The sequence below is a fragment of the Sceloporus occidentalis genome, unplaced genomic scaffold, assembly GCF_023333645.1.
Source record: "Sceloporus occidentalis isolate IW3139 unplaced genomic scaffold, rSceOcc1.0.p SCAF_39, whole genome shotgun sequence".
In the NCBI taxonomy this organism is placed as follows: domain Eukaryota; kingdom Metazoa; phylum Chordata; class Lepidosauria; order Squamata; family Phrynosomatidae; genus Sceloporus; species Sceloporus occidentalis.
Window position 1 is genome coordinate 9,080,624 of NW_028317019.1, and position 23,574 is coordinate 9,104,197.

Sequence of the window (23,574 nt, forward strand, 5' to 3'; positions counted from 1 at the left end):
TGCAGTCCTTTATGGCCGGAGCTTCCCTGGGTCAGAGGCCGTCTCCTCAGCCGTCGGGAAGGGCTGCTCTGAGTGCGAAGGAGGAGGAGGTCCACAGGGCTGAGGGAGGGAAGGCAATGGGGAAAGGTCAGTGCCAATGGCCATGGAGGGCAGAAGGTGACAATGCCTAGGAAACTCCTCCGAGTTCCAGCCCTAGGAATGAGTGGCAGGGAGTGAGTCCAGGGGGCTGAGGGGGTCTCCTTTCCCAAAGGGGGAGGCAAGGACTGGTGGACAATCCCCATCTAGGGCCCAAAGGGAGGGTCTCTGTCCCAACTCTCTCTTCCAGTCCCCAAAGCCCAGCCTCCCCACTGGCCCTGAGTCCCCAGAACATTATTCTCCACAGTCCCAAGCAGCACAAAATGGCCACCAGAACACAAAATGGCCGCCTCTGCCTCAGCACTTGGCAGTTGTCAGTTTGAGGCCTTCTGGGAACCCAAAATGGAGGATGAAAGGGCATCAAAGTCGGAAGGGCCCCAAACAGGATTTCTGATCCTAAAGAAAGGTTTTCCTGATCGCACCCGATGGCTGTGAGAACACAAAAAGTCCCCAAACAGTCCCTTATCCTTGTTGTTTGTTTATATGTTTGCTTGTTTGTTTCATTCTTGATAATATGAGATGGTCTGGTCTTCCTTCTTGCCTGAAAATCTATTAATAAGGAAACTGGGGAGACATTTAAAAACTCCCAAAGGAGCTCCTTTTGGCCTTTTTTGGGGAACAAGCCTCCTCTTAGAAGCCAAAGACCGATGTTTGTGAAGAAGAAGAATAAGGCTTGTATTAAAACTATCCTCCCCATTTCTGATCCCTTTTAAAACCCTTGTTCCCCAGAAGGAGAAGAGCTCTGAAATAAGAAAACCCTCTCAGAAAAGAGACACACTTCCTTCCTTTTGGCCCAAGGAGCCTGGCCCCCTTCTGACTCTGGAGCCTCAGGAGAGAAAGAGAGGCCTCTGTTCAACTGAGGCCTCAGAGAAGGTTCTGGAACATTATTCCCACAGTCACAAGCAGCACAAAATGGCCGCAAGAACACAAAATGGCTGCCTCTGCCTCAGTGCTTGGCATTTGGCAGTTTGAGGCCTCCAGGGACCCCAAAATGGAGGATGAAAGGCCCCCAAAGTCGGAAGGGATCCCAAACAGGATTTCCAAACCTTAACAATACCTAAAATGCCAAACAAAAAGAACAGTCCCAGAGTTCCATGACACTGAGCCATGGCCATTACAGTGCTTCAGAGCAAGAAGGCCTAGCGACAGTGGCATTAATGATGATTAAGGTCTGGCGGCAGCTCCATCCCCCCCCCAGGCCTGATATCATCATCATCATCATCTTTGCTACAGCATGAGAGCCGCCATTAAAAGCATTGAAATCCCCTTTGGGGAGTCCCAGTCTCCCACCTTCAGAGAGAGAGGCCCATGCCTAGAAGGACCTCCTTCCTCCCCACCGTAATGGCAGTGGCCAAAGAAAAGCAGCAGCAGCAGCAGTAGACCCAAGCCAGGCCCAGCCAGACCTCAGGGCAGCAGTGAAGCCTAGTGGTTCCAGGCCTTGTCTCTCTGCTGTCGCTTCACTCCACTCCCCCCTCTCTCTCCTTCCTTCCTCCCTTAATGTCTGTCTGTCTGTCTCTTTCTCCCTCTAAAACGCTGCTGCTCTCTCCTCATTCTCTCTTCCCCACCGAGAGCTAAATATAGAAGCTGAAGCTCCGCCTCTTCTTGAAGCTGGCCAATGGGGGCAGAGCAGCTGGAAGACCCCGCCCCCTGCCCCAGACTCACATTTTGCCTTCTGGCAGCCATTTTGTTTTCTGGCAGCCATTTTGTGTGCTGCTTGTGACTGTGGGGAATAATGTTCCAGAACCTTCTCTAAGGCCTCAGTTGAACAGAGGCCTCTCTTTCTCTCCTGAGGCTCCAGAGAGAGAAGGAGGCCAGGCTCCTTGGGCCAAAAGGGAGGAAGTGTGTCTTTTGTGTCTCTTTTCTGAGAGTGTTTTCTTACACAGCTCTGCTTCCTCTGGGGAACATGGGTTTTAAAAGGGATCAGAAATGGGGAAGATAGTTTTAATACACCTCACAAACAACTCTATGATATTGTGTAATAGAGCACCACATTCAAGACATATTAGTTCAAAACCACAATCATATCCCCTGTCCAAGAAGAGGTAAACTACAAAGTGCCCTTCCATTACTCTTCCGAATAGATGGGAATTGAATCCAAGGCAAGTCACATGATGCGGATTCAGGCAAAGCGGAGCGAGTGCAAATTGTATCACCACACGGTGCATACCATTCAGATTCAACGATTTTAACTGGGACCCTTGCGCATGCTCAGTGGGGGTCTGAACGCATCCTGAACCTTTGCACTTCTGGGGTAAAGAAAGGAGCCTGGTTCCACTTTCACCTGAATGCTAGCCTCACCTGAATGACAGCTGCACCTTTCTTCCTCCCTTCCATTTCCCCATCCCTGACAGCCAAATTCAGAGCCCCCATCCATTTCAGCCACATCTACATCTATCCTCCTGTCATTCTCCTCATCTATTTCATCTACATCTCTCCTTCCCTTCGTAACAGTTGCATTCTCTTAACTTGCATCCACACTGAGGAGATAATCTGGTTTAACTCCACTTTAACTGTCCTGGTTCAGTGCTATGGAATTCTGGGAACTGTAGTGTCCTGAGACATTGAGCCTTCTCTGCCAGAGAGCTCTGGTGCCTCAGCAAACTAATTTAATTAATTAATACAAATTAATCAGATGCAACTGATTGGGGTAACTTCATTAGACTTTACTCCCCAACTAGATTAGTTTGATGGTATGGTAAAATACAGCCATAACTCCTCATTTACAAATTTTACTGCTAAATCAAGCCATCTATACAGATTTTGAGATTATATTATAACATATTACATCTGTTTAACAAACTTTTGACAGTTGACTGCTATTAAGAGACATAGCTATGAGAATCTATGATATGGGGTGCGCTATAAACCTTTTAATAAATGAACAGGTATTGCAATCCTATATATTCATATTATCAGACATAACTCCAGAGAATGTTAGCCTTTTGGATGCCAGAAGGTTCCTCTCATTCTTCAGAGCAAGAAGCAACACTTCAGCTGCCTTCTAGAAGATAAAGCAAAAAGGCTTCCAAAAGAACTGAAGCCTTGGGCAAGTCGCACTCTCTCAGCCTCAGAGGATGGCCATGGGAAACCCACTCTGAAGAAACCTGACAAGAAAACCCCTTCAGAGACTCCCATAAGATCACCATAAGACCTGGAAACAACTGGGAGGCAGACCCCAAGAACAACATTGGGAAATAGGTGCAAGCCTTGCCTTGGGAAAGTGTAAAGACTGGGCTCCAGTCAATGGAGGTCTTCTTCAGGCAGTAAAGGGAGGTTTATGCAAATGCAGAATGACATCACTGCTACGGAAGGCTCACTTGACCAATCAGAGAGCAAGATGAAGGTTCTTCTGGAAGCTTCCATGAGAAGGAGATATAAGGCCTGAGAGACCAAGAGACAGTTGGGGGAATTGTGTCGGTTGGAGATCGAGAGAGAGAGTTAAAGAGTGGATCTTGGAAGTTAGGCTCAGAATTGGACGCTTAGGTTTATTTATTTTTTAATAGCTTGTATGAATTGAATATTATATACTTACAAATATTGTTCCTGCAAGATTCTTAGTATCTTGCATGACTTATATTTCAGTTATATTTTGTTATTTATAGTAAATATCTCCTTGGAGTATCTACTACTCATTGCTCCTTTTACACGTGTCTTGGATCAGTTGATGCTTGAAAAGATCAGTAAAGAAGTAGAAATAAGATTCCTTAACTGGTCCCAGTGTAGATTAAGGGAAACCCTTTTATAATTCACTGGATGATGGCAGCGGGATTTGAGGAAGTTAAGGGTCTCCTGGGCTAAGAGCCATAATGTCTAAATGTCTAATTAACAATTTGTAATCCACTCTGATAGCCTTTTGGCTGAAGAGAGGTTATAAAATTATTATTATTATTATTATTATTATTATTACAGGGCCGCAGTTTGGCTTCTTGGACCACCGGAGATCATCACAGTGAGTCAGTTGGAAAAGCCCATCTCACTCCAGAAAATAAAGTTACTTGAGGAGTTTGCACTCTACGTCTTTCTGTAATAATAGCTACAAAACTGATAATAGCATTTGGGACATTTAGTCTTTTAAAAACAAATATGGCAGATTTAAATGCTGCTTTAAAACCTCTTTCCATCTGCCAGCTTTGTGCTGGTTTGGGGGGGAAATGCGAAAGTGTTGGGAGGGAGGGACTTATTGTGGCACCAGAGCCCTCTGACAGAGAAGGATCAATGTCTCACAAAACTACATTTCCCAAAATTCCTTAGCACTGACCCAGGGCAGTTAAAGCAATCTCAGATTGGATTATTGCTGCAGTGTGTTTTGGACTTAGGTGACCCTTGGCAAGTCACACTCTCTCAGCCTCAATGGCATTGGAGACCCCTCTCTGAAGAAACATACCAAGGAAACCCCATGATAAGGTTGCCTTGGGGTCACCATAAGTTAGAAATGACTTGAAGACACACATGAAGAACAGAAATAAGTCTGCAATTATTTCACAAGTTGTACATGGGAATGGGAGGCAGTGTGGTGCAGTGGTTTGAGTGTTGGGTTTCAACTCTGGAGGCCAGAGTCTAGTGCCCCACTCCTCCATGAAACCATCTGGGTCCCTTGGGCAAGAAGCCACACTCTCTCAGCCTCAGGGAAGGCAATGGCAAATCTCCTTTGAACAACTCTTGCCAAGAAAACCCCAGGAGAGGCTCCCCAGAAGTCGGCAATGAATTCGGGCTACTCCACAAAAAACAACAAAGCCTCAAAAAAGAGACAGTGTGGTTTAGTGGCTGGAGCATTGGACTGTGACCCTGGAGCCCAGGGTTCGAATGCCCTTTTGGCCATGGAAACTCACTGAGTGACCTTAGGCAGGTCACACTCTCTCAGCCTCAGAGGGAGGCACTTGCAAAACCACTTCTGAACAAATCTTGCCAAGAAAACCCTGCAACAGGCTTTCCTTAGGGTTGCCATACGTTAGAAACAACTTGGAGGCACACAACGACAACAAGAGCAGTAACACCACTAACACAAGGCAGCTAGGTAGAAAGAAAGAAAGAAAGAAAGAAAGAAAGAAAGAAAGAATGAAGAAGACATGGGAGTTGTAGTCCTCAGTTCAGAGGGATTGGAGGGACCTTACTGCAGGGCAGGGCCCCCTTTTCTTTCTGGCCATGTGGATGCTGGGAGATCCTGTCCAGGAAATATACTTTAAGTCCCATTGGAAAGAGACAAGGCTACTACTGCCTTTCAGACCCACTTTGCCCCAAATCCTTTATGAGGCCAGAAACCCCTTTGTTAGGAAGCGAACCCTGAATATCTCAGGAAGGCCCTATATCTCCCAAGGCCCCCTCCCTCCAGGACCTCCTTCCACTCTTCCCCTCAGTCTCTCTCTCTCCCCTGAAGGCCTAAAATGTTAACTGCCAAGTGCTTAGGCGGAAGCAGCCATTTTGTGTTTCAGCTGCCATTTTGTGTTCTAGTGGCAATTTTGTGTTCTGGCAGCCATTTTGTGTTCTGGTGGCCATTTTGTGTTGTGGCAGCCATTTTGTGTTCTGGTGGACATTTTGTGCTGCTTGTGACTGTGGGGAATAATGTTCCGGAACCTTCTCTGAGGTCTCAATTGAACAGAGGCCTCTTTTCCTCTCCTGAAGCTCCAGAGTCAGAAGGGGGCCAGGCTCTTTGGGCCAAAAGGAAGGAAGTGTGTCTCTTTTCTGAGAGAGTTTTCTTATTACACAGCTCTGCTCCTTCTGGGGAACATGGGTTTTAAAAGGGATCAGAAATGGGGAGAACAGTTTTAATACAAGCCTTATTATTATTCTTCACAAACATTGGGCCTCTATTCTCCAGTGTTGCTACAAGTGGGATCAGGCTAAAACTGGCCATTCACTGACACAGGTCCTACCATAGAATTGTGGAAGCAATCCCACATGGCCATTCCATGCCTAGTGAGAGTGTTGGGTGTGAGGTATTGAAAAAGCATGCAGCTGTGTTTATGTAGTGAGAAGCAAAATGAAGGCATCTTCCTCTGAGGGTCACTAGGGAGGTCAGGAGGTTACAACAAATGATGCAACCATTTCACATCTAGCTACGGGGACATAACCAAGGCCCTCTCCAATTCCCCATCCCCTGATCCCCCACCACTCCAAGAAGGAATGGAGTATCTCTTGTGTAGGGGAGCTGCAGTGAATCTATGCTAGGTCCAGGGGGCTTTATTTGATGCAGAGGGAGGAAGGGGATGCCCACCTCTGCATTGGCCCAAAGGAGTCATATGTCACCTGCGTATCTCACCAGCAGGATGATGTTCTTTGTGTCTTTGGGTGCTGCAGTGTTTCTTGCCAAGCCAATCCTAATCCTGGTCCCTTCTCTCAGGAACTTCATCTCAGCCTCCTTGTACACGGCTTTGGGCCTCTCTTTCTGGAATTGACCAAGTGCAGGGCCACAAGGACCCCCTGCCCACCTGATGGCTGACACAGAGGCCAAGCGGAGGGAGTTGTGCTCGAAGAGAAAGAGGCTGCCGAAGTACAACAGCTCTTTGGTGAGTCAATATCCTAATAGCTTCATCTGTGTCACTGCTGGACCAATTTATGAAAGGAAGCAAATAAAATACTGTCGGAGTTTGGCAGAGAAAGTCCTGGTTAATCCTCTGACACCTCATTATTTCAGGGGCTTTTAAAAATGTCCTGGTTGCTCTCTCCTCCTCCCACTTCCCCCTTCTCAGCTCACTTCAGTTCCTGAGTGCAATGGAGTCTGCACCCCATCAACTCAAAAGTGGGGAGAGGAGAGGAAAGAAGGAGACAGGATATGGCCCTTCCCAGGAGGCTGAAGCAAAAGCAAACTGCTGTGCCCTTCCTAGCTTATGTGTTCTTCCTCAGAAACAACTTTGGCCATCTTTACTGCCTTCTGGGTTGCTTGTCCACATGTGTCTTGCTTTTCCTATCTATGAAATGTTTGGGGCTATGGAAGAACATCTCTGGATCTAAATATGGGGTGAGCCCAGTGGCCCTCAAGCCCAGAGTGCTCCCCAGAAGCATTATTAAAAATGACGTTTGTCTCAGAAATGTGGCAAGAAATGTCTAAATGCACCATAATTCTTTGGTGGCTAAATGTACTGTATGTGTTTGGATAGTCAGTATCCTAATCCATCATCAATATCCCAGGCATGGCCTAAATTATATTATGTATTATATTGAAAAGATTCTAGACAAACTGGATCTCAAAGGCAGTAGCTTTTTTCTTGCTGACAGAATTTAAAGTTTATTTCCTGGACTGAATTCTAAAGTGATCAAATAATATTTGGATGCACCATGTGCTTTCCTCCCCTTTTGCTTAGTCATTCTCTGGATGAGGGCTATTTTCTGTTGCAGGTAACTTTTGCGGATGTGGCAGTATATTTCACTGAGGACGAATGGAAACTGTTGACGAAGAAGCAGAGACTTATGTACAAGGATGTGATGATGGAGAATTACGGGAATGTGGCCTCTGTGGGTAAGGAAGCTGAATTCATTGCCTTTCCTATGAAGACTGAGGTCCCTTTTATACTACATAATCATGGCACTATGATTCCACTTTAGAATCATAGAATCATAGAGCTGGAATAGACCACAAGGACCATCTGGTTCAAGCCCTTACCATGCAGGAAACACATTGAAAGAATACCCAGTAGATGGCAACCCAGCCTTTGTTTAAAGTCCTTCAAAGACCTTTAAAACCCTTCAAAGAAGGAATAATAGTAATAACCAGAATGAGACGCTAATATGCTCTGAGGGAGTATATTCCACTGTTGAATAGCTCTTACTGTCAGGAAGTTCTTCCTAATGTTTAGGCTGAACCTCTTTTCCTGTGCCTTGCTTCCATTGTTCTGTCCTTTTTGAATTGTGGTGTCTAGAACTGGACACAGTATTCCAGGTGGGCTCTGACCAAAGCAGAATAGAGTGGCACTATTACTTCCCTTGTTCTAGACACTATACTTTTATTGATGCAGCCAAAAACTGCATTGGCCTTTTTAGCTGCCGCATCACACTGTTGACTCATGTTCAACTTGTGGTCTACTTGGACTCCTAGATCCCTTTCACATGTAGTTTCATTCAGCCAGGAGTCACCCATTTATTTTTCCGGCCTGAGTACAGTACCTTACATTTCCCTATGTTGAAATTCATTTTTTTAGCTTTGGCCCAGCTTTGTCTATTCAGGTCATACTGAAGTTTGATCCATTCCTCAGAGGTATTAGCTACTCCTCCTAATTTGGTGTCATCTGCAAATTTGATAAGTATACCCTCAATTCTGTCATCCAGGTCATTGATAAAAATTTTGAATAGCACTGGGCCCAGGACAGAACCCTGTGGGACCCCACTGGTCACTTCTCTCCAGGATGAAAAGGAGCCATCATTGGGTTCAGCCAGTCAACCAGTTACAAATCCATGTAACTGAGTGTTCAAAAAGGTTTAAATCACTTTAGAATGTTTCTGGCGGGGGGTGGGGGGGTGGGGGTGGATGGTCTGAAACCAAATTGAATGCAATGGGTCCTTGGTGCAAATATCTCAGACAAAAATCATTAGCACATAGAATCTCGAGTCCTTCTTGGCTCTGAATTTCGATTGTGTTCAAAATCCAGTGTACACTACAATCTGAGGATGACACTTTGAGATGCAGCTCAGCAATAACATAGCAGAGTACGGAAGTAAATAGCCAGATATATAGATATTGGCAATGCACTGACCACTTTTCACACTTAAAAATAAGTCACAAACACAGTTGGTTTCATCTAAATCCTTAGAGGTTCTCTATCTTGAGTTGCAAAATAATACAAATATTTGCAAGCTCTCCTCTCTGAATTCCATCATCTTCAACATCCCTTGTACACACAACTCCTATCCAATCCGCATGAGAGCTGCATACTGTATTGGTTGTGAGTCATCTCCTGGTGCCAAACAGCATGAAGGGACCTCTGCATTTAGCTTCCATCATGCCTTGGGCTGTGACTTAGGACTCGATGGCAGTCTCACAGGATATGATGACACCTGTCAATCAAAGTATTTTTGCACATGTTTAATGGAATATTTTTTCAACAGTCCTTTGTCTGAATATCTCCTTCTAGTGATTCCCCTAAGGTAGACCCCCTCCAATCTCTTCTTTGTTGACTCTTATAAGTAAATATACAATCGTTCCATGGATTTAGGGCCATAAACAGCAGGATCATGCTTCAGTTACTCACAGAAACTTTCTTAATTTTATCTCTAATAAGGAGGGATGAATGAGGGCTAAACCATGGGGTAATACCCTCCTCTCTTAACTCTGATTTTCAGTCTCATCTGTGCTTGTCTTTCTTTACAGAAGAACACTTGAGTCATGAGAGAGTCCACAGAGGAAAGAAGTCACATAAATGCCAGCATTGTGGGAAACATTTTGCTTACAAGTCAATCCTTGTCATACATCAGAGAGTCCACACAGGAGAGAAGCCATACAGATGCCAGCATTGTGGGGAATGTTTTTCTTCAAAGTCAGTCCAAGTGATCCATCAGAGAGTCCACACAGGAGAGAAGCCATACAAATGCCAGCATTGTGGGAAATGTTTTTATATGAAGTCAGTCCTAGTGGCACATCAGAGAGTCCACACAGGAGAGAAGCCATACAAATGCCAGCATTGTGGGAAATGTTTTTATACGAAGTCAGTCCTAGTGGCACATCAGAGAGTCCACACAGGAGAGAAGCCATACAAATGCCAGCATTGTGAGAAATGTTTTACTTCGAAGTCAAACCTAGTGAGACATCAGATAGTCCACACAGGAGAGAAGCCATACAAATGCCAGCATTGTGGGAAATGTCTTTCTCAGAAGTCAGACCTAGTAAAACATCAGAGAGTCCACACAGGAGAGAAGCCACAGAAAACCCAGTAGTGAACTAATGTTATTTTTGTCATTAAGGAATACAAAAAATATATGTTCAATCCAGTGGTGCTAAGAATAGTCCCTTGTGATTTTGCTTGTACGGTTTGTCTATCTATATGTCTATGTTTTAAGGTTGTATTTTGTTAAGTTTGGGTTTTTACTGGTAATAGTATATGTAGATAATTACTTTGGCTTGTAATTGTGGGTTGTGGTATAGTTTAGGTAGCTGGGGGGGGGGGCTGGGATTTGTTATATATGAGTTATGGGAATGATAGCTTTTGGAATTTGTGGCATGTTGGCTGAAGAAAGTTGGAGGTCGGTATTCAAAGAAAGGGCTGGTTTGTGGGAATTGCGAAGGGGCCTTGTTACCTGTGCGGCACAGACTGTGGGAACTGGAGGTGGGGGGCTAGGTTTGGAAGAGGGTGATATTTTAGGTTTTGGGGTTTTAATATACTGTTTGGATTGGAGTGGGCAGTTCTGGCTTAAACACGGAATTTCTATGTGTTCACCATAAAGTTCTTTGCTATTTCAACACATTGGACTCTTTGTTGCACAGAAGTTCTGAATTTGCCCAAAACTGACCCTTTCTTCAGTCCTCCGTCCTCAGCTCCATTCCCAGCCATAGGAACAGCAGAGGCAAACACACACACACGCACACAAATATACAGGATACACAGGGACAGCTATATTTCCAAACTAGATCCTTCCTTTCCTGACTTTCCAGCTCTGCACCTTGGGCTCCATTGTGGTTTCCTCAAAGGAAGAAATGAGGGAAGGAAGGGGAGGCTCCTGAACCCCCGGCGCATCCAGAAGAACTGTATAGGGGGAGGCTCTGGATATCTCTCCTGTCGCATCTGTTGTAAAGCCAGAGTCCAAATTGATTCTTATCTGAGAGATTTTGTCTGCGAAGTTGTTATTAAAAGCATGAGAGCAGACTTTTGTAGGTTCCAATAAAGAGTTCAGGGTGGAGGCATTTGAGTCAAGTCCCTTACCACCCTGAATAGCTCTGCTGGATGAGACTTTGCAGATGCAATAGATGCAGAGTAGAAGGACTTCTTAGCTGCATCTATTGCTACTCCATAGGATTTAAGAAAAAACCCTTATCAGGTATCAGTCCATATTTCTGCCAGCGGTACTCTAGCCGTTGTCCAACCCCTTCATTATTTTGAGATCTTTAGTATCCCACGAATTGCGATTTAAAGCGGGTTGGAAAAGGGCACTTGGGATCAATAGTGTCTATAGCTCTGGTAAGACCGTTGTTCCAAGTATTGATCAGAGCTTCAACAGAATCGCAGGCATTACCAGCCATCAAACCCTCTAAGGCCTCTTGTAACCTAGTGGGTTGCATCAACCTTCGAGGGCGGACCATTTTAATAGGTCCTCCACCCCTGACGGGGGGAATAGTGGCCTTCAGCCCAACCTTGACCAGGAAATGATCCATGGTCCATGTCAATGCGGAGATATTGACTACCTCCGCCCACAGATGTGCCTGTTCCGTACAGAAGACCACATCGAGAGTATGACCTGCACAGTGCGTGGGCTCAGAAACTATGGGAAAGGCCCATGTTTGTCATGCTGACCATGGACTCCTGAGCTGCACCAGATACGTTCCTTACACCGGCCTCGAGGGGGATGTTGAGGTCGCCCAGGACTAAAAGCCTAGGCGACTCCAGCAGCAGCTCCGAGACCAGTTGTGTCAGCTCCGCTAGGAAGTCTGTTAAGCAACGGAGTGGACATTAAACCAACATAATCCACAGACTTTCCCTAGTCTTTAAGCTGAGGCAAATACATTCGATGTGGTCCATCTTATGGATAGGTATCCAGACCAAAGCAAGATTGTCTTGATGGACCAAAGCGACGTCCCCTTACCTGCTCACTGACAGAGAACCCGGCTGGTAAGGCCCGAGCCCAGGTGGCTGAGGTCTCATCACCCAGCCAGGTCTCCGTGAAACAAGCCAGGTCAGCCTCTTTGTCCAGTAGGAGATCATGTACTATCTACGTTTTATGTTTGACTGACCTGGCATTACACAAGAGCAGGCAAAGGTTCTGTGGTTGTTTTGGTATGCTTTCCTTCTCTTTTGGGATAGCAGGGTGAATAGAAGGGAAGATAGATATCAAACATCAATCTCTTCCGCTGTAACGACATTTCACCCTGTTAGCATACCCTGCACATCTTATATAGCTGCTCCACAGTCAATATCTCTCCACCCCCCAATTCACCATCTGAATCATATTATCTTTGCCCATGCCCATCTCCCTCCAAGTGTCCCACCACAGATCTGTCCACAAAGATATGAAATAAAAGTACACAAGGAAAAAAGAGCTGATCCTCTGTCCTCAGACGGGTGAGGGTTGTTCCCAGGGCAGACTGAAGGGACCCTTTATAGTGGCACCCACAGCCTCACCCACCATTCACCACTGCGTCCCTGCCACTGGGAGCCAGGGATGTTAAGGGAGAAGGCTGTCTCCTGGCTGGCATCCTCTGGCCTTGGGGGGATCTACAGTCCTGGCCATGCCCCTCTCGCTGCTGCCTTGCCTCTGCTGCCTTCCTTGGCCCCTGGAGGAATTGGGGGAGAGAAAGGGTTGTTTCTGGCTTGGCTCAGCTCTCTGCCTGGCTGGAGGGGGAAGGAAGGAAGGAAGGAAGGAAGGAAGGAAGGAAGGAAGGAGTGAAAGTGTCAAGGGAAGAGAAGCATAATTGGACTATTGAAATGAGGTGGGGGTATCTTGCACCAGACTGATGTACCCACCCCCAGGACCCATTGTAAGAGCTATCACAGCTCACTGTGATGCTTTAAATCGGGGATCCTCAAACTCCAGCCCACCAGGTGTTTTGGACTTCATCTCCCAGAAGCCTCAGCCAATCACCGCACACATGCAAATTTCCTTCCTACCTCAGTAGTCTACAGTCAATCTGAATAGACTTCCAGAGCCCCACAAAGGCTCCTCCTTCCTCTTTGTCTCTCAGCCAATCACCATCAACATGCAAATTTTCTTCCTACCTTAGTAGTCTACAGTCAATCTGAATAGACTCCTAGTCTCTGGAGCAGCAGAAAACAAGCTTGCTCCCTCCTCAATATGACATCCCTTCAAGTATTTAAACAGGGCTATCATATCACCTCTTAACTTTCTCTTCCCCAGGCTAAACATCCCTAGCTCCCTAAGGCGTTCCTCATCGGGTTTCATAAGGAGGAGGAGGACGAGGAGGAGCAAGGAGACGGAGGAAGGGTGCCTGAACTTAGGCCAGGGGCCAGGGCAGAATTGGGGCAGAGGAGGAGGAGGAGGAGGAAAGCTGAGTCAGTGGCCATTAGGTCTGCCTTGGTTTTTTGGGGTTTTTTAATTATTTTTAAATATATAAAATACTTATTTTATTTAATTTTTTAAATTTTTATTATTGCTTTTTATTTTCTATTTTATTAATTTTTATTATTGCTCGTTTTTATTTCATTTTATTAATTTTATTATTGCTTGTTTTTATTTTATTTTATTAATTTTATTATTGCTTGTTTTTATTTTATTTTATTAATTTTTATTATTGCTTGTTTTTATTTTATTTTATTAATGTTATTATTGCTTGTTTTTATTTTATTTTATTAATTTTATTATTGCTTGTTTTTATTTTATTTTATTAATTTTATTATTGCTTTTTTATTTTATTTTATTAATTTTATTATTGCTTTTTATTTTTTATTTTATTAATTTTTATTATTGCTTTTTATTTTTTTATTTTATTAATTTTTATTATTGCTCGTTTTTATTTCATTTTATTAATTTTTATTATTGCTCGTTTTTATTTCATTTTATTAATTTTTATTATTGCTCGCTTTTATTTTATTTTATTAATGTTATTATTGCTTGCTTTTATTTTATTTTATTAATGTTATTATTGCTTGCTTTTATTTTATTTTATTAATGTTATTATTGCTTGCTTTTATTTTATTTTATTAATGTTATTATTCTTGCTTTTATTTTATTTCATTAATTTTTATTATTGCTTGTTTTTATTTTATTTCATTAATTTTTATTATTGCTTTTTTTTATTTTATTACGTTATTTTTTATTATCAAATATATACACCCCTGCCTTGTTTTTTATTTATTTTTTCATTATTTTTTATTATTAAATATATGCAAGTGCATTTTCTGTGTATCTATGGTGCTTTGAATGCTAACAAGTCTGCCTTTCTTGGCCAATGATGATGATGATGATGATGATGATGATGATGATGATGATGATGATGGTGATAATGATGGTGATGGTGATATTGATATCAGAAAGCCTCTGAGGCACGGCCAATGTAACTTGCTTATGTAACTTGCTGTGATTTTTACAAACTCATGCGCAGTGAAGAAAAACCACAGTCCCTTGCCCAAGTACACACTTCTGAGAAGTACAGTTGAACCCGAGGGCAAGTCCATTTCTGCCATCTGTCTAAGAATAATGCCAAAATGTCCTCCATTTTGATCATGCCTAAAAACATGCATTTATATTAACATTTTTTAAAAAAAAACTCTTTTTTTGCCTGTCCTCCATTTTTATAAAAATGTGTCCTACATTTAAAAAAGTTGCCCTACATTTGTCCTACATTTGTCCCGGTTTGGAGGTCCTCACTTATGGCAACCCTAGTTATAAGGCTGTATATATTCAGTTCCTATATAATCACTTCATGTATGTTTTGAGATATCTGACCTATATTGTTCTGTTAGCTGTGATGTTGGGGGGTGGGGGGTGGAGAGTATATGGGTAGAATATTAAAGTGGTGTTAGTTTCTAAGTGGGGCCCCATTAACTGCTTTGGAGTGTTGTTTTAGACAACTAGCTGGCAATGTTGCAAATGTCTTCAGTGAGGCTGGGTTGTGATGGGGACCTGGCTAAGTGTGTCTGGGGTGGGGAACTAGCAGGGGGCGTTTTTGTATGTACAACGCTGTGTAAATTTACAGCGCCTTATAAATAAAGGTTAATTATAATAATAATAATTTTAAAAGTGTACATTTTCCCCTGAAGCCTCAGACTCTGCAAAAAAGGGTTACAGATCACTACTGCAATGCTCTCACAATAGACTTCCTACTTTTGGTATACGTTTGGATGTGGACCATTGATCAGAGGATTCCAACCCTCGCAGATATAGAGCCTTCCTGAGATATTCGGTGTTCGCTTCCTAACAAAGCGGTTTTTGGCCTCATAAAGGATTTGGGTCAAAAGAGGAGGGGTCTCTCATAGGAGAGCCACTAAGACGACAATTGTCCCCCAAATTACGCCAAAAGTAGGTCCTTTGGGAGGTTTTAAAATCAAGTGAATGGACATGAACTGAAAAGATATAACCTTATAACTGATCTTAATAACAGGTTCTGACACCTAGTGAGATATCAGAGAGTAGTAGTAGCCTTTCCTCTTGCCAATGGGGTTTACAGTGCATTCCCTGGACTGGATCTCCCAGCATCCACAGGGCCAGAGAGAGGAGGGTCCTGCCCTGCATAGGGCTGCCATTTCATCTGTCTTAGGCTCTGGGAATGTGTGCCTTTGGCCAGTGTCCGTGTGGCTGGGGCTCCAGGGTCCGTTAGTCCCTCCTGCCTTGTTCCATATTAACTGCAGGAGGAGCCTGTGAGGGTGGGGCAGGGGGCGGGGCCTTCCAGCTCCTCTGCCCCCATTGGCCAGAATGAAGAAGGGGAGGAGCTTCTGCCTCTCTATTTAGCTCTGCGAGGGAGGAAGGAAGGGGGGGGGGAGAGAGAGAGACAGACAGACAGACAGACAGACAGACGGGAGTGGAGAGGGAGCAGAGGGACAAGGCCTGGAAGTGGTAGGCTTTACTGGTGTGCGGAGGCCTCCAGCTGCCAAACACTGAGTTGGAGGTGGCCATTTTGTGTTCCAGCGGCCATTTTGTGCTGCTTGTGACTGTGGGAATATTGTTCCGGAACCTTCTCTGAGGCTTCAGTTGAACAGAGGCTTCTCTTTCTCTCCTGAGGCTCCAGAGTCAGAAGGAGGTCAGGCTCCTTGGGCCAAAGGGAAAGAAGTGTGTCTCTTTGTGTGTGTTTTGTGTGTCTTTTCAGATAGGGTTTTCTTACACAGCTCTGCTCCTTCTGGGGAAAATGGGTTTTAAAAGGGATCAGAAATGGGGAGGATAGTTTTAATATAAGCCTTATTAGTATTATTCACAAACATTGGGCTTTGGCTTCTAAGAGGAGGCTCGTTCCCTAAAAAAGGCCAAAAGTGGCTCCTTTGGGAGGTTTTAAAAGTCTCCCCAGTTTTCTTATTAAGAGATTTTCAGGGAAGAAGGAAGGAGGCAGGCCAGACCATCTCATACTACCAAGAATGATACAAGCGAACATACAAACAAACAACAAGAAGAACAAGGATTAGACAGAAAAACAAACTGGTTAATTTTAAAAAGCAAAACCATTTTTACAGGATAAAAATTCAACTTGGGTGCTTCTACTCTTTTAAAACTGACTAATTCTGTATCTGCACTGGAATGTTGATGCACCTGTCAGCTGTCATTCTCAACTGTCACTGAGGAAGAGTGAGACAGTGTGTGCCTCAGAGTGGGTTGTTACTGGTGTGGATGGTGTTGATGTATATAGTGTTGTACACAGTGGAAACTCTTATATGCATAAAAGCCTCATCTGAGAGAAGATTACAGTGTCTCTTTGCTCATTGAGAAAGCGACAGGTGTTTCTTCAGTTCACAAGCTACTGACTACAGTCAAGGTGCAGAATCTGGCACCATAGGTTAACGTGTTGCCTCACGTGCTGCGCAACATAGCAACGTCAAAAGCGTTTTAACATGGAGTATCTGTTGTGTAGGGGAGCTGCAGTGAATCCATGCTAGGTCCAGGGGGCTTTGTTTGGTGAAGAGGGAGGAAGGGGATGCCCACCTCTGCATTGGCTCAAAGGAGGCATATGTCACCTGCATATCTCACTAGCAGCATGCTGTTCTCTGTGTCTTTGAGTGATGCAGGATTTCTTGACAAACCAAGCCTAACCCTAGTCTCTTTTCTCAGGAACTTCATCTCGGCTTCCTTGTATACAGCTTTGGGACATATTTTACTGGAAGAGACCCAACTGCAGGCTACCAGGACCCCCACCTCCCCGCCCACGTAATGGCCAACACAGAGGCCAAGCGGAGGGTGTTGTGCTCCAAGAGAAAGAGGCTGTCAAAGAACAACAACTCTTTGGTGAGTCAACATCCTATTAGTTTCATTTGTGTCACTGCTGAGCCAGCTCATGAAAGCAAGTGGAGAACATATTGTCCCAGTTTGGCAGAGAAAGTCCTGGTTAATCCTCTGTCACCCCACTTTTTCAGGGGCTTTCAAAAATGTCCCAGTTTCTCTCTCCTCCACCGACTTTCCCACTTCTCCTCGGCTCTCTTGGGTTGCTGCAAAATGACTTCCAAGGAGTTTGCACCTCATCAACTCAAAAGGGAGGAGAGGAGAGAATCTGCCAGGGTCTTCCCTTGCCAGGAGGCTGAGTCAAAAGCAAACTGCTGTGCCCTTCCTAGCTTGTGTGATCTTGCTCATCAACAACCTTGGCCATCCTCACCACCTTCTAGTGTTGCTTATCCACATGTGCCTTGCTTTTCTGGTCTGTAAAATGTTGGGGATAGGGGAGACCATCTCTGGATCTAAATTGGGGGTGGGCCCAGTGGCCCTCATGTACACAGTGCTCCCCAGAACTGTTTTTTACGAATGACATTTCCTCTGAAATTTGGCAAGAAATGGCTAAATGCACCATAATTGTTTTGTGGCTGAATGTACTATATATTTTGGGAAAGTCGGTATCCCAATTCATCCTCAATATCCCACCCATGTCCTAAATTATATTCTTTATTATATTGAAAGGATTTGAGACAAAGTGGATCTCACAGGCAGTAGCTTTTTTCTTGCTGACAGAATTTAAAGTTTATTTCGTGGACTGAATTCTGAAGGGATGAAATAATATTTGGGATGCACCATGTCCTTTCCTCCCCTTTTGCTTAGTCACTCTCTGGATGAGGGCTATTTTCTATTTCAGGTCACCTTTGCAGATGTGGCAGTATATTTCAATGAAGATGAATGGAAACTGTTGACGAAGAAACAGAAACTTTTGTACAATTATGTAATGATGGACAATTATGAGAATGTGGCTTCTGTAGGTAAGGAACCTGAATCCATTACTCTTTATATAAAGAGTAAGGCCCCTTTCATACTATATTATCATGTTGCTATGGTTGCACTAGAATTATAGAATCATAGAGTTGGAATAGACCACAAGGGCCATCCAGTTCAACCCCTTTCTGCCATGCAGGAATACACATTCAAATCACCCCCAAGAGATGGCCATCCAGCCTCTCTTTGAAGGCCTCTAAAGAAGAGGACTCCACCAAACTCTAAGGGAGTATGTTCCACTGTCAAAGAGCTCTTACTGTCACAAAGGTTCTCCTAATGTTTAGGTGGAAACTCTTTCCCTGTGGCTTGCATCCATTGTGGTGTCTCCTTTTCTCTGTAGCAGCAGAAAGCAAGCTTGCTCCATCCTTAATATGACCCTTTCCTATATTTAGATATCACATCCACGCTTAACTTTCTTTTCTCCAGGGTAAACATACCCAGCTCTCTAATCCGCTGCTCATAGGGCTTGATGGTTTCTAGATCCGTCACAACTTTGGTTGCCCTCTTCTGGGCATGTTCCAACTTCACAACATCTTTTTTGAATTGTGGGGCTCAGAACTGGACACAGGAATATTCCAAGGGAGGCCTGACCAAAGCAGAATAGAGTGGCACTATTACTTCCCTTGATCTAGAAACTATACTCATATTGACGCAGCCCAGAATGACATTGGCCTTTTTAGCTTCCGCATCACACTGCTGGCCCATGTTCAACTTCTTGTTTACTAGGACTCCTAGATCCCTTTCAAGTGTAGTTTAATTGTGATAGAGTATTTGAATCTGTAGTTCAGTGAGGCACTATTTTTCTCCAGTATCTAAGGATTCTAAATACTCCATCCTAAACTGCCTATTCTAGGATTTTATGGAAAGAAGCCATAGAGATTAATGATTTTCACACCCTAATGGTACTCAGCACATCCCTGGTCAGGTTTCCTACCTTTTTTGGCCCCTCTTCCATCCTTTTAAGGCTCTGGAGAGTCTTCTTGGGGGAAAGACCTCCCTTGGGCCTGCAATGGCTCAAAGAGGGCCCAACAGTGGCAAAATGGACTCCACTTCCCAAAAGGGATGCTGTGGGATGCAAAATATTATTTCATTCCGACCCCCCCAGCAATACAATGTAGGGTTGCCCCTGAGATCTCCCCCAAACCCCATCAGTAGTCCATGCCTGTCTGATACATGTTTTAAGGCTGTTTTAAGGCTGCTCCTTGGCGCTTGACCCTCACCAAAATTGGAGTCCAGGTCCCAGCTCCTTTGCTCTGCCTTTGCCAATGAATTATTTGTATATTGATTATCCTGCCTTTCCCAACAAATGGGTCTCAAAGTGTCCCTTTTATGCATCACACTCTTTGGGTATGTGTCTGTGATAAAGAGACGGACGGAAAGTGAAAAAGTGAAAGGCAGGGAAGAGATGCTGAAAATGAGATGCTGATGGGCAAGAAAGAAGGTTAGAGAGCAGAGGGAGAAAGTGAAGTGGATCAAGCCTCTGGGAGCCAGGAGGGGAAGGCAGGAGCCAAGCCAGGATCGCCTAGCTCTGTGCGGAGAGGAAGGGACCCCTGGGAAGGGCCAGGAGAGGGGCCTTGGGGATTTGGAGGCAGTTCTGACAGACTTTCAGAACTGGTTTCAGTGAACTAATGAGAACCGGCTCAGGTCCTTGTTTTCAGTCATATAAAGTGGTTTTATTTAGCAATTATGAGTAATATTTAGGAAGGAAGGAAAGGAGGACACAATTAGAGAAAAGGCACTTTTATTTTCCAACCTGAGCTTGCTTAGCTGCATTTTTGGTTCCAGAGGCCCTTTGTTACCCAAAATGCTGGAGCCTGGGGAGGACACTTGCAAGTGCTATGCTTTGGGGGGGGGGGGGGATTTGGTACTTAGCCCAAAGAAGAGACATAATTTTGTTCAGGCAACAGTGACCTCGGAGGTCAGCCCAACTATACCAGGCACGAAATCTCACATAACTCCAGAGGCATTTCAAATGGGTTTTTATGTTTTAGTTAGGGAAAAAGCAAAAATGCATGCACGCACGCACGCACACACACACAAGCATTCGTACATACACACAAGAGGTAAGTAACAAAGGTGGGATTGGTGAACAATGTAAAGCTATATTAATGGTAATACATTTCCTAGAATGTTCTTGATTCCAATTGCTGAGGGTCCTGCAAGGGAACGGAAAGTGGTTTTGTTGAGTATATTGAGGCACTTAGCCATGTAAACCAACAGAGTTTCTATCTGCAACGGGACTGACACCAAAGAACAGTAAATATCGGGGCAGACATTTATACTGAAATTGTTGCTTTCGGACAGAGACTGAGGGTTCAAAATGGTTTAAATCGCTTTAGTATGTTTCCTGGGTGGGGAAAAAATTGTCTGAATCCAAATTGAATGCAACGGATGCTTGATGCAAATACCTCAGACAAAAGGGATTGGCACATCAGCTCTCAGGTCCTTCTTGGCTCTGAATTCCAGTCCTGTTCATAAGCCAATGTACAGCGTGATCTGAAAGAAACACTTCCTGATTCAGCTCAACAATAACATAGCAGAGTATTGAAACAAATATCCAGATACAGGTTTTGGCAATGCACTGACTACTGTCCACACTTAAAAGTAACTCACAGACACAGTTGATTTCACCCAAGTCCTTGGAGGTTCTCCTGAGTTGCAAAATAATACAAACATTTGCAAGCTCTCTGACTTCCATCAACTTCACCATCTCTTGTACACACAACTCCAATACAATCCACACCAATCCGCATGTGAGCTGTATACTGTATTGGTTGTGAGTCATCTGGTGCAAAAGAGCATGAAGTGACCTCTGCAGTTAGATTGCATCATGCTTTGGGCTCTGACTCAGTACTCTATGGCAGTCTCACAGGACATGATGCCACTTGTCAATCAAAATATTTTTAATCATGTTTAATGGAATATTTTTTTCAACAGTCCTTTGACTATCTGCTTTGACTGATTCCCTTAAGGCAGTTCCACTACAATCTCTTCTTTCCTCCTGTCAGTAGGGATACGATTGTTCCATGGATTTGGGGACATCTGCAATAATGTCATGCTTGGGTCACTCTCAGCAACTTTATTAATTTAATATCAAATAGGGAGGGTTCAACAAGGGCTAAATCTTAGGGTAACACCCTCCTCTCTTAATTCTGATATTCATTTTTGTCATTGATTGTCCTTCTTTACAGAAGAACTTGTGAGTCATGAGAGAGTCCACACAAGAAAGAAGTCACATAAATGCCAGCATTGTGGAAAAAATGTTGCTTGCAAGTCAGTCTTAGTCATACATCGGAGAGTCCACACAGGAGAGAAGCCATACAAATGCCAGCATTGTGGGAAATGTTTTTCTCAGAAGTCAGTCCTAGTGACACATCAGAGAGTCCACACTGGAGAGAAGCCATACAAATGTCAGCATTGTGGGACAAGTTATGCCTACAAATCAGTCCTTGTCATGCATCAGAGAATCCACACAGGAGCAAAGCCATATAAATGCCAGCATTGTGGGAATTGGTTCTCTCAGAAGTCAAGCCTAGTGACACATCAGAGAGTCCACACAGGAGAGAAGCCATACAAATGCCAGCATTGTAAGAAAGGTTTTTCTTTGAAGTCAGACCTAGTGAGACATCAGAGAGTCCACACAGGAGAGAAGCCATACAAATGCCAGCATTGTGGGAAATGTTTTTGTCGGCAGTCAAGCCTAGTGACACATCAGAGAGTCCACACAGGAGAGAAGCCTCACAAATGCCAGCATTGTGGGAAATGTTTTTATGACAAGTCAGCCCAAGTGAAACATCAGAGAGTCCACACAGGAGAGAAGCCATACAAATGCCAGCATTGTGGGAAATGTTTTTGTCGGCAGTCAAGCCTAGTGATACATCAGAGAGTCCACACAGGAGAGAAGCCTCACAAATGCCAGCATTGTGGGAAATGTTTTTCTGACAAGTCAGCCCACCTGAGACATCAGAGAGTCCACACTGGAGAGAAGCCTCACAAATGCCAGCATTGTGGGAAATGTTTTTCTGACAAGTCAGCCCACCTGAGACATCAGAGAGTCCACACTGGAGAGAAGCCTTACAAATGCCAGCATTGTGGGAAATGTTTTTCTCAGAAGTCAAACCTACTGACACACCAGAGAATCCACAAGGGAGAGAAGCCATACACATGCCAGCATTGTGGAAAATGATTTTCTCGGAAGTCAAGCCTAGTGAAACATCAGAGAATCCACACAGGAGAGAAGCCATACAAATGCCAGCATTGTGGGAAATGTTTTTCTTCAAAGTCACACCTAGTGAGACATCAGGGAGTCCACACAGGAGAGAGGCCTCACAAATGCCAGCATTGTGGGAAATGTTTTTCTGACAAGTCAGCCCACCTGAGACACCAGAGAGGCAACACAGGAGAGAAGCCACACAAATCCATGAAGTGAATGAACATTATTTTTGTAAAGATTGAATACAAAGATATTTTTTCAATCCAGAGGTGTTTAAAAGCCCTTATGAATTTATTTGTAGAGTTTTTCTGTCCATATGTCTGTTTATGTTTTAAAGTTATGTTTTGTTAAGTTTAGGTTTTAATTGCTACTAGTATAGATAATTGTTTTGAGTTACAAATTTGGCTGGGGATTATGGGTCATGGTTTAGATTAGTTAGATGGGGGGCTGGGATTTGTTGCAGCTAGTTAGAAAAGCAATGATAGCATTCGGAATTTGTGGGATGTTGGCTGAAGAAAGTTGGGGACCGGTAGTAACAGAACGGGAGCTAGTTTCTTCAAATGTCTGGGGCAGGGAGAGATTGTGCGTGTGAGAAGGATGGCAAAGTGGGGCTGGTTAATAGTGGGGGATAGATGGTGAGAATTGTGGGTGGGGTTTGGAAGAGGGTGGAATTTAAGGTTTGGGGTTTTAATATATTCTGGTAGTTCTGGCTTAAACACTGAATTTTTGATATGTGTTTTCAATAAAGTTCTTTGCTGTTTCAACACACTGGTCTCTTTGATGCACAGAAGTTGTGAATTTGCACAAAACTTTGCCTTCTACAGCTCACTATGATGCTTTAAATGACTATTTCACAGATAATATCTCTCAGATAAGAGCCAAATTGGATGTCAGCATTATTGCAGTGGTTGTAAGTAAGGTGTCCATAAGTAAGATCATACTGGATCAATTTGAATCTGAGTACTGAGGATGTGGACAAGCTCCTTGGAAGTGGGAAGAGGAGAACTTGCCCTCCCGACCCTTGCCCTTCTTATATCACCTGAGATATGTCACAGATGCATCTCTTAGTTAGGGCTATTTTCCATCTTGATTAAAAGAAGCTGTGGTATAGCCGTTTATGGAGAAGCCTTCCCTAGATCCCTTGGACATGAACAATTACAGACCAGTCTCCCATCTCCCATTTCTAAACAATATGATTGAGAGGGCAGTTGATATTCATCTACAAGAGGTCTTGGATG

The 23,574-nt window shown here is 43.9% G+C and overlaps 1 protein-coding gene across 3 annotated transcripts in view; it reads left to right on the top strand.

Moving 5' to 3' along the window:
* The window catches only part of LOC149290539 (uncharacterized), a 50,859-nt gene extending 27,730 nt beyond the window's left edge, over nucleotides 1–23,129 (top strand). For all 3 annotated transcript variants that reach the window (XM_089489208.1, XM_089489206.1, XM_089489207.1), the window contains exon 4: nucleotides 21,315–23,129. In XM_089489208.1, coding sequence (XP_089345334.1) covers nucleotides 21,315–22,309 — 995 coding nt within the window. In that variant the 3' untranslated portion in view covers nucleotides 22,310–23,129. The remainder of the gene's footprint in view (nucleotides 1–21,314) is intronic.
* The last annotated feature ends 445 nt before the right edge of the window (nucleotides 23,130–23,574 follow it).